Raw genomic sequence first — 11,936 nt, forward strand, 5'->3', positions numbered from 1 at the left:
GGGGGGGGGGGGGAGGGGAGGGGTGTTAGGAGATTAGGGAAGAAGAAACAAGAAAGCATATTTAGGTTTAATTTAATGACCACTTCTTGGCAATTAAAGCTGGCCCACAATGGGAAAAGATTGAGATTTTCAAACACCCTGGGTAGTCATTTGTCAGGGATATCATTGTTGGGATTCCTGTTCAGCTATGGATTGGACTAGGTGTCTGTTGCCATTTCTTCCCGCCTTTCTAGGCCTCAGTTTCCCCTGCAAAGCGAAAGAGTTGGCTTGTTTCTTTGCAAGGGGAATGTTATCTCTGGATATAATATGCATATAATATCAGGCTTTCTCAATTTGTGGGTTAGTTTATTTAAATTGGCTATTTTTTCTCTTCTTTTAAGGGATTACTCCCAGGTAGAGGGAGAATGGTTACATTGCAAAATGTAAATTTTTTTAAAAATGAAAGACATCAATTCACCAGATGACCTTGGAGGCCTCTGACAATTCTAGATTTATAAGCCTAGGACTTCCTAAGATTAGCTGTTCACATACCATGATAGTCCAGAGGGAGTTGCTGGGGACAGGTGTTTCCAATCACACCTTATAGGTTACTATGGATTTCACTGAAGCCTAACCCATCAAAAGACCAGTTAAGACATTTCTCTTTCGGGAAACTTTGAAGGATTTTGCAACCTCTTGTGTAAATAAAGACCTTAAAGTCCAAAGCTTCTGACTCAGGGAAGGTAGATAAGAGGAGAAAAGTTCTTTTGTTTCAGGAAAGATCATGGAGGACCAGGGTCCTATTCTCACCCCCAGGGTTGACCTTGAAGTTCCCCAAAACTTCTACCTCCATTGGGGTTTCCAAGATGAGGCACTGACATCATGAGGAAAAGGCACCATGTTGGGAGTCAGAAGGCCCTGGGCTCTGGCAGTCCTACTTAATACCTTCTTTTTTTTTTATATTAAATTTTTATTTTAAACCCTTAACTTCTGTGTATTGGCTCCTAGTTAGAAGAGTGGTAAGGGTAGGCAATGGGGGTCAAGTGACTTGCCCAGGGTCACACAGCCAGGAAGTGTCTGAGGTCAGATTTGAACCTAGGACCTCCCATCTCTAGGCCTGACTCTCAATCCACTGAGCTACCCAGCTGCCCCCTACTTAATACCTTCTTGACAAAAAGCAAGTGGTCTCATCACTCTTGGCCTCAGATTCTGTAAGAGGGAAAAGGGAAATATTAATATTTAAAGGTGTGGTTGCTAAAGGAACTAAATAAATACCAATTCTTAAAATGATTTTAGTAATTTATTTACAAAATATAGAAGAGAGTGAAAGTAGAGAGATGAGAAGAGGGTAGAGTAAGAAATCTAACTCAACAAACTAGATTTGTATTCAAGTCTGAGCTTTACTCCAGTAGGGCTCCAGAGCCCCAGCCAGAGAACCTAAAAGTCAGTTAGCAAGGGGTTTAGCCACTAGGGCTTCTCCCAGTCAAGGGAGGCTCAAAGTTCTAAGGGAAAGATTTAAGAACAGTCTCACCAAGGTCTCAGGGTCCCAGGTCCAGCCCTCCTCCAGGTCCAAGTCATGGACAAGAAGAAGTCCTTCAGGACTAAGACACAAAGGAGAAGGATGCTCTAAGTCCAAGACACGAGCAAGAAGAGAGAGCCCTTGAACTTACTGAACTTTCTTTTAAAGGGGCTTCTTTTGCATCACTTCCTGTGCCTTCCTCTTAGTTTACGTGTCCAATCACAACAGACGCTTTTCTTAGGCCTGCCCAGGAGGCAGTCAGTAAATTCTAATTCGTCACTCACTCCAGCACATGTGGGGCACAGACCTCCCACCTTGTGAATTAAGTGGAGTTTATACTTTTGGTGATTAGATTTGAGAATGGGCAAGGTAGATTTAGTGTCATTATCACAGTTTAACACACAAAGTAAGTCATTTTTTAATATCCTCTCCTTTTTGAAATGACAAGATTATTTTTATTATTAATCATGAAATGAAATAATATCCAAAAAATGAACACAGATAATTAAAATTTTCTTTTATTGAATATTGTAGTCATGCCAATAAAAAATCAATATATTTTTTTAAAAGGAGAAAAATAATGAATTAATAATTTTTAACTAGATTAACATGAGAGCCCTAGGTTTCTTTCCCTAACAAAGAAGGTTCTTGTGAACTATAGGGAGACATCATCACATCTACTCTTATGATCCTCAGATCATCTTCCATCTATCCTGTATGTATCTTATATGAACTTGGATATTTATATATTGTCTTTCCAAGTAAACTGTCGGATTCTTGAGAGCAGGGATTGTTTTCTGCCTTTCTTTACACTTCTGATGCTTAGCACAATATCTGGCACATAGAAAACACTTAATAAATGCTTGTTAACTGACTAATACAAGGAGTAATATGATATGACTTTTCCATCTTTGATACTATTAATTTGGTTTTCTTTCCTTTTTTTAATTAGATTAACCAATACTTTGTCTATTTTATCTGTTTTTTCAAAATACTAGCTTCTGGTCTTATTTATTAATTCAACAGTTCTTTTACTTTCGATTTTATTAATTTCTTCTTTGATTTTTAGTATTTCTAATTTAGTTTTCATCTGAGGATTTTTAATTTGTTCATTTTCTAGTTTTTTAAGTTGCATGCCCAATTCATTAACCTCTCCCCTCCCTAATTTGTTAATATATGCACTCCGTGATATAAATTTTCCTCTTAGAATTGCTTTGGCTACATCCCATAAGTTTCGGTAAGATGTCTCATCATTGTCATTGTCTTCAATGAAATTATTGTTTCTGTGATTTGTTCTTTCACTAAATTATTTTGGAGAATCATATTATTTAATTTCCAATTAGTTTTTGGTTTGCCTCTCCATGTATTTTTTTTTTATTTAATTTTAATTTTTTTTTTAATTTTTTAAACCCTTAACTTCTGTGTATTGACTTATAGGTGGAAGAGTGGTAAGGGTAGGCAATGGGGGTCAAGTGACTTGCCCAGGGTCACACAGCTGGGAAGTGTCTGAGGCCAGATCTGAACCTAGGACCTCCCGTCTCTAGGCCCGGCTCTCAATCCACTGAGCTACCCAGCTGCCCCCTCTCCATGTATTTTTACTAATAACTATTTTTATTGCATTATGATCTGAGAAGATTACATTTATTATTTCTGCTTTTTTGCATTTGTTTGCCATGTTTCTGTGCCCTATTACATGGTCTATCTTTGTGAATGTTCCATGTGCTGCTGAAAAGGTGTATTCCTTTTTGTCTCTATTTATATTTCTCCAAATATCTATTAACTCAAATTTTTCTAGGGTTTCGTTCACCTCTCTTATCTCTTTCATATTTATTTTTTGGTTTTATTTATCTAGATCTGATAGGGGAAGGTTCAGGTCCCCCACTAGTATGGTTTTGCTATCTATTTCATCCTTGAGCTCCACTAGCTTCTCCTTTAGAAATTTGGAAGCTATTCTGTTTGGTGCATACATATTGAGTACTGATATTTCTTCATTGTTTATACTGCCTTTTATTAGGATGTAGTAACTTTCCCTATCTCTTTTAACCTTATCTATTTTTACTTTGGCTCTGTCAGAGATCATGATAGCCACCCCTGCCTTCTTTTTCTCATTTGAAGCCCAAAAGATTTTGTTCCATCCTCTCATTTTCATTCTATGTCTGTCTGTCTGTCTAATACGTGTTTCTTGTAAACAACATATGGTTGGCTTTTGGTTTCTAATCCACTCTGCTATTTGCTTCCATTTCATGGGTGAGTTCATCCCATTCACATTCAGAATTATAATTATCAACTCTAAATTCCCAGACATTTTGATTCTCTCTCCTAGTCCTGTTCTTTCTTCTTTCACTGTTTCCTTCTATGCCAGTGTTTTGTTTTTAATCAGTTCCTATAATCCCCTCCCTTGTTGTACTTCTCTTTCTCCCCCCTCCCTTCTTATTCCCCTCTTATTGTTCTTTAAAGCCACTCAGTGCTCCCCCCCACCAAGCCCTCTCCCTCCCTAGTATTGCTTCCCTCCCCACCAGTCCCTTTGTTACTGTAGCAATCCAGGTATACATTAATTGTGATATTATTTTAAGAAGTATTCAAAAACTTAACTCTTATACTGCTAATGATTGATCCCTGCAATCTTGAGTCAAATTGAATGTTGACCTTGCCAAATCCCTAGCCCTTCCCTAAGGCTACACCCCAGAAGAGAGTCAGTTATCTCAGTCTCCTTACTTTTCCTTCAATGATCAATTAACATAGGTATCAAACATCAGTAGATGCCTTAGGCCATATCCACCCTGGATCCTGATCTTAACTCTACCTATTGTTTCAGGTTTTGGTAGTTTGCATTTTATGATGATTACCTCATAATGTTAATGTATCAGGCCACTGGCCTCTCCCCTTCCCCCCATACTGTTGTAACCCCAATAAAAAGTGACAAGAAATCAGTTGGAAATAAGCTCTTGACCATCAGAGCTTACTCGCTGTCTGTCTACCTTATGCCAAAACTTTCTGGGTCTGTGTGTCTTTATTCTCGCCTTATATTCTCTTTCCATTAATCCTTAACCCAAAACCCATTTTCACTCAGTCCTTGGTTCCCCTTTCTGAGTGTCCAACCCACTAGGAATCTTTGTGGAGTCGGTGGACGGAATCAGTTACCCTTCTACTTCTCTACAGGGTGTGAATCAATTTTCTGCCCCTATGGATCTGATCGTTCTTCTCTAAGTTGATTTCAATGCACTTAAGTATTGAATATTCCCTCTCTCTAACCTCTTTACCCTTATGGTATATTGTTATTTTTCCCCTGTTGATCCCATGTGCTTCTTTATGGAATATAAGTTTATTCCTTTTTGTTTGCTTTCCTTTTTTCTTATTATCTTCTTCCCCCCTAGTTTTGTATATATTTATACATACATACATACATATATATATTTATATATCTCTTGACATTTCATCCTATACAGTTAGTCCCTGTTCCCTCTATGTAAACTTCTTCTAGTTACCCTGTTTTTTTGCTTTTGTTTTTGTTTTTTATCCTGGGACTCCATTCTAGGAGCATAGGGCCACAACCAGTAGGCAATGGGTCGCTCAGGGTCACCCAGCTGGGAAGTGTCTGAGCCCGGATTTGAACCTAGGACCTTTCCTCTCTAGGCCTGGCTCTCAATCCACTGAGCTAGCCCAGCTGCCCCTACTTTAGGTTGCAGTTTCTTTAGCAGTTGTTGTTTTTACAGGGTGGGGTTGCTAGCCCCACGCCCAACCCTCCTCCTTTTTCATCCCGGCTAGGGACCATCCTTAGCCCAGGAGTGGTAAGGGTGGGCGATAGGGGTCAAGTGACTTGCCCAAGGTCACACAGCTGGAAGTGTCCGAGGCTGGACTTGAACCTAGGACCTCAAGTCTCTAGGCCTGGCTCTCAATCCACTGAGCCACCCAGCTGCCCTAGTTACCCTGTTGGTAATAATAATTTTTAATATTTGCCAATACCTTCTTTTCTTCTTGGGATATAAATTGATTGAATTTGTTGTGTCCATTAAAGAAAAGAATTTTTTTTTCTCCTCCCGCTATTCTCTTAATTACCTTATATTGATTCTCTTGAGTTCTGGGTTTGGGCAGCAAACTCTCTGTTTAAGTCCAGTTTTTTCTTGATGAATGTTTGGAAAGTCCTCAATTTTATTGAATGACCATACTTTCCCCTGCAATAATATAGTTAGTCTTGATTCTTGGTTGTAGCCCCAGTTCTCTTGCTTTCTGGAATATTGTGTTCCATGCCTTCCGGTCCTTCAATGTAGATGCAGCCAGATTCTGTGTTATCCTAACTGTGGTTCCCTGATATCTGAATGACTTCTTTTTAGCAGCTTGTAATATTTTTAACTTGGTCTGGTAGTTTTTGAATTTGGCTATAATATTCCTGGAAGTTGTCAGTTGTGGATTAAATGTAGGAGGTGATCTGTGGATCCTGTCAATTTCCACTTTTCCTTCTTGTTCAAGAATTTCTGGGCAATTTTCTCTGATAATTTCTTGTAAAATGCTATCTAAACTTTTTCTTTTATCATGATGTTCTGGTAAACCAATAATTCTTAAGTTATCTCTTCTAGCTCTGTTCTCCAGATCTTTGGTTGAATCAATGAGGTGTTTCATATTCTCCTCAAATTTTTCATGTTTTTTATTTTGTTTAATATATTCTTGCTGCCTTGTGAAGTCATTTTCTTCTAGTTGTTGAGTTCTGTTTTTTAAAGACTGAATTTCATCCCTGGCTTTTTGGTCATCCTTCTCTTTCTGGTCCGATTTTCTTTGTAGATCATCTTTTGCCTTCTTTGCTTCATTTTCAAGCTAGCCAATTCTGGCTTTTACTACTTTATTTTCTTGTTTTAGCTTATGTATTTCCTTTTTCAAGTTGTCTTCAGCCTCTCTTGATTGTTTTTTGAGTTCCTGAAGTTCTTGAATTAATTGGGTTTTAAATTCTTGAGTTAATTGAATTTTGAGATCTTCCAAAGCCTGTGTCCAGTTCACTGGAACTACTTCCTCTTCTTCTATTTCTGTTTCATTTGCTCTCTTTTCACTTCCTTGAAAGAAGCTGTCAGTTGTCATTTCTTTTCTCTTTTTCTGTTGCTTGCTCATGTTTTTTCCCCTTCCTTGTTCTGCTAATTTGAGCAGAAGTATTTAATGATCTTTGATGAAAGATCTTCCCCCCTGGGGTAAATTACTTTCTCTGCCTTTGGAAGACTTCTGGTCAGTCCAATTGTTGGGATTAAATCTGTATGGATTGGATTAGTCTGCCCTGAGGCTAAACCCTCAAAGCCTTGAGGGGAGGGAAAAACAAACAAACAAACAAAACAAAAAACAAAAAAGGTGGGGTGACAAGAAGGAGCAGTTTTTTTTTGCTGAACTGAGCTCTCCAGCAGTGGGGTCCCCCTGGGCTATCCACTGTGTTTGATCTGGTTTTCTTTCCTCTTGAAACCCTGCGTTCTCTATCTCAGTATGAGGAAGCCAAGCTGTCTGTGGTCTGGGGTTTGGCTCTCTCTAAGCCACCATCTTCTGGGTGTTTTTGCTGTGTTTCTCTGGTTTTCTCCTCCATTCACCTCTCCAGTGTCTGTGTTTGACTCCCTGAGTCCTATGCCAGCAAGGCCCTCTCTCCCGACCGGTGCACCCACCAACCCTGAGATTTCCCGGGCAGCTGGAGACTCCGCACAGCATGTGGGGGAGGCGTCTTGGGATCCTGGGATTCCCCTTCTACGCCCTCAGTCCAGACAGTTCAAGTATTGAAGCCTTTTTCTTGGCATACCTCTTTAGTTGTGCTGCAGTAGGGTTCCCCCTGCTCTGTCCTGTTCTTAGATTCAGTCCTCTTTCTTCTCGAAGCACATTGTTTTCTATCTCGGTGCGTAAGGGTGCGGAGGTTTTAAGATTTGCTCCGTCTATGCCGCCATCTTACCAGAACCTATGATATGACATTATTCTTGGAATCCTAGAATACAGGTTGGAAAGGACTTCAACTCAGAAGGCATCTAGTTCATCTCCTACTGGAACAGATCTCTTCTCCAATATATCCCCAGCAAGTGGTTGATTAGCCTCTACTTGACGTTCTCCTTTTTGTATCTATGGTGTCTATCCCTTTTTGTACATATTGCCCCTCTTGATAGAATGTAAGCTTCTTGAGGCTAGGGACTATTCACCGTTATCTTTGCATCATCAGGTCTTAGTACTGACCTACAGTAAGCATTTAGTGAATGTTCATTGATTGATTGATTAGATGATTAGATTCCAGTGGTAGGGAACTTACTGCCTTCAAAGGCAACCCATTCCACATTTAGAGAGTTTTTCTATTCTTATAAGGAAATCAGAAAGGAAGCAGGAAGTACCAAGGGAGAGAGAGAGAGAGAGAGAGAGAGAGAGATTCCAAAGCCCTGGAGATCCTGACTCTGGTGGGACAGTTGGCTGTACTTTGGCTCTCTTGGGATGAAGAGCCTGTCTGTGTGCATTTATTCTTCAATCCTTTCACCTACTTAAACCTGAGTTTGGTTTAAGCTACATGGTGTTAGTAAAATCCTTACTCCCCTTCTTATTGGATCTATTACCTGCTGCTGTGATTTTCTGCTGGATTCCTGCCAGCTACTGAGGAAAGCTGTTTGTGAGATATTGACCCAGTGGACTTCTGTACTTTTCAGTTTCCCATACTCTGAATACTAGCAAAAGGAGGGGTTGGGGGGTGGGATTCTGGTTAGGCCAGGTAGCTGGGATCTTTAGGTAGAGATAGAGATTTCAGTGTAGTAATGTCTATTAATTTTTTTTGCATGTATGTATGTGTTCTTTTAAAATTTTTTTTATTTAGAATATTTCTCCATGGTTACATGATTCATGTTCTTTCCCTCTCTTCCATACCCCTCTTCTCCCCATAGCCAACATGCAATTCCACTGGGTCTTACATATATCATTGATCAAGACCTATTTCCATATTATTGATAGTTGCACTAGGGTGATCATTTAGCATCTACATCCCCAATAATATCCCCATCAACTCATATGTTCAAGCAGTTGTTTTTCTTCTGTGTTTCTACTCCTACAGTTGTTCCTCTTAATGTGGATAGTTTTCTTTCTCATAAATCCTTCAGCATTGTTCTGGATCATTGCATTGCTGCTAGTAGAGAAGTCCATTCTATTTGATTATACCACAGTGTATCCGTCTCTGTATACAACGTTCTCCTGGTTCTGCTCCCTTCACTCTGCATCAATTCCTGGAGGTTGTTCCAGTTCACATGGAGTTCCTCCAGATCATTATTCCTTTGAGCACAATAGTATTCCATCACCAACAGATACCACAATTTGTTCAGCCATTCCCCAATCGAAGGACATTCCCTCATTTTACAATTTTTTGCCACCACAAAGAGCAAGGCTATAAATATTTTTGTACATGTCTTTTTCCTTATTATCTCTTTGGGGTATAAACCCAACAGTGGTATGGCTGGATCAAAGGGCAGACAGTCTTTTATAGCCCTTTGAGCACAGTTCCAAATTGCCATCCAGAAAGGCTGAACATCTATCAAATTATGTTGGACTTTGGTAGGAGGAATTAGTTATAATACCAGTTAGATCATCCCAATTCCCTTCCCCTACCAGTCTCAGTTATATAATAAACCCTATTATTGTTACCTTGTCAGTCTCTCCCTGAATCCTTTCCCACATCTAAAGGATTTTGAATAACTAGCCCAAGGACTATTACATCAAGAACCTAGAAATCCTCTTAACCATTATACCACCAACCTACTAATATTTATTAGCTACTTTTTTCACTATATGTGAGTCAAAAATTCACCTCTCTTCAATTTCTGTTTCTCCTAGTTCTTCCTCTAGGATACAAGCAAAATGCTTTACTTATGTATTGTTCTTCTCTTCTTTTTGCTTTCTTATTTGCATATTAAATTTTAATTAAAAAACTGATGCTTTTTTATTCCCTAACCCAACATTTCTCCCAAGTAGAAACCATCCTTTGAAACAATTTTATATCATCAGCAGCAATAAAAAATGACAAAATCCCATATTTCATGCATATCTCAATCTATGCCTTTAATCAAAACTAAATTATTTATCTTTCCCTTTACCTCCTCTGCCAAGCTTCCTAGGAGGGCATCTTCAAATTTCAATTTTCCCATTTCCAACCTCTTATTCCTCTTTAACTCTTTCCCATCACTCACGACCAGTATTTACTCAAATGTCCTAACCCTACTGAATGTGTCTCCACAATGTCTCTTGTATCTACCTTTTTCTCTCCACACAGACACCTTCCTGGTTCAGGACCTTTTCACTCCTACCTGGACAATGCCACTAGCCTCCTAAGTGGTCTTGTCTTTAATCTTCCCCTTTTCAAATCTGTCAATAAATGAAGCCATGAATCTGAACACTATATTAAACATCTACTATGTGTCAGGTCCTGGGTCTACTCTAGAACTAGGGATATGAAGACAAAAATAAAACAATTTCTATCCTCAAGGCACTTAAGGTCCATTGGAGAAGAAAACACATACACATAAATATATCACAAGCGTGTATAGAATAAATAGATACAACACATATAAAATAAATTCAGAATAATTAGGGAAGAATGGTGCTATCATTTGGGGGAGCCATGAAAGACTCTAGTTCTTGGGCAGCAGTCTTCCACCTGGCTCAGTTCATATGCACTCTCTCATTAAAGTTTTCCCCCTGATTCTCCTAGTACTGGTTCTCTCTCCTTTCTTAAATTCATATTGTGTGTATATTGCCCCCCAACCTCAGAAGTGTGTAAGTTCCTTGAGGACAAGAACCGTATTGATTTCTATTTTTCCATCTTTGTATCCCCAGCACATAGTAGGTCTCTAAAAAACTTTCAGAATTAAACTGAAATAAGATAAGTTAAAGACAAGAACCTAATGTTTTCTCTACCTCACCAGCTAGAACTAGTAGAGCTGTTGTGAAAATATTAAATGAATGCCCAACTTGATGGGATACTCATTTTGTAGATAATCACCTCTTCACTGATGTTTTCCAAGTTCAGATTTTTTATAGGTCAGTTTTTCTTAAGGCAGGATTCACCAGCCTTTCCTGGGAGACTGTAATAGGAGGTTTCTAGGACTACTGGGATGGGGAAGATGCTCATTGCTCCAATGGTTGGTGTCTCCCTAGCTCATCAAGACGGTGGATTTGGACCCAACCCAGAACTATATTGCTGGTTTCCACCCTCATGGTGTCCTGGCTACCGGAGCTTTCACCAACTTCTGTACTGAAGGCACTGGTTTTTCTTCTGTATTTCCTGGGATCCGCTCCCACCTGATGATGCTGACTTTGTGGTTCCGAATTCCCTTCTTCAGGGATTATATCATGAGTGGAGGTATGTGTCTTTCCCTTCCTCTGTTTCCCCATTGCCAATAGCTTTTTGTTGTTCAATCGTTTTCAGCTGTGTCTCACTTCTCATGACCCCATTTGGAGTTTTCTTGGTAAAGATATTGGATTGAAGATAGGATGTCTCTGACCAGGGATGGGGTTTGGTGCACAAAGATAGAAAGAGTCATTAAAGAAGACCAGCCAATAATACTTATCTTTCTACCAATGGAATGGCCTCTGATATGCAGTAAGAAAGATTATAGTTAAATAGGAAAAGCACTGCAATAATATAAGTGTTGAGAAATATTGAATTGGACTGCTGGAGTCAGGAATACTGAACACTGAATCATAGGATGGAATTAGGGGCACCAGGTTCAAGTCCTGGCTCTGCCATTTACTAACTATATTTTCTTAGGCAAGTCATTTAACGCTCTAGCCTCGGTTGCCTCATCCATAAAATGAAGAGGTTGGTCTAGTTGACATCTGGTCATTTCCAGCTCTATGAAACTATAAGAGGCTTCATTTATTGAGCATTTATTATTGCAAATATGGATTTGTTCTAAGTACTTGGAATACAAAGAAAAGCAAAAAAGCCCCTGCTTGCAAGGGACTTAGAGTCTAATGGGGAAGGCAAAAAGCAAACAACTGTGTACAGGCCAGATATATATGGGATAACTTGAAAATCATTTCAGAGGGAAGGTAGGCCCAGGTGTGTGCTCACAGATAATCCGGGATCCCAGTTTGATTTGGTCTGGAAGACACTTATATTAAGTCAAAAGGGTTCTCACAGAGAGTGGGATTTTAGTGAAGACTAGAAGGAAGTCAGGGAAGTCAGAGGGGCATATCATGGGGCAGTAGTAAATTAGAGAACCAGGCCTAGAGATGGGACGTCCTGAGTTCAAATCTGGCTTCAGACACTTCCTAGCTGTGTGACCCTGGGCAAGTCACTTAACCCCCATTGCCTAGCCTTACCACTCTTCTGCCTTGGAACTAATACACAGTAATGATTCTAAGATGGAAGATAAGGGGAGAAAGAAAAAGAAAGAAAGAAAGAAAGAAAGAAAGAAAGAAAGAAAGAAAGAAAGAAAGAAAGAAAGAAAGAAAGAAA

At 39.3% G+C, this 11,936-nt stretch overlaps 1 protein-coding gene across 1 annotated transcript in view; it reads left to right on the forward strand.

The window, feature by feature from the left end:
- The window catches only part of MOGAT2 (monoacylglycerol O-acyltransferase 2), a 41,500-nt gene that overhangs the window by 18,378 nt on the left and 11,186 nt on the right, over window positions 1-11,936 (forward strand). The window contains exon 3 of the mRNA XM_044668924.1: window positions 10,631-10,835. Coding sequence (XP_044524859.1) covers window positions 10,631-10,835 — 205 coding nt within the window. The remainder of the gene's footprint in view (window positions 1-10,630; window positions 10,836-11,936) is intronic.

Source organism: Gracilinanus agilis, chromosome 3 (genome assembly GCF_016433145.1).
Source record: "Gracilinanus agilis isolate LMUSP501 chromosome 3, AgileGrace, whole genome shotgun sequence".
Taxonomy (NCBI): domain Eukaryota; kingdom Metazoa; phylum Chordata; class Mammalia; order Didelphimorphia; family Didelphidae; genus Gracilinanus; species Gracilinanus agilis.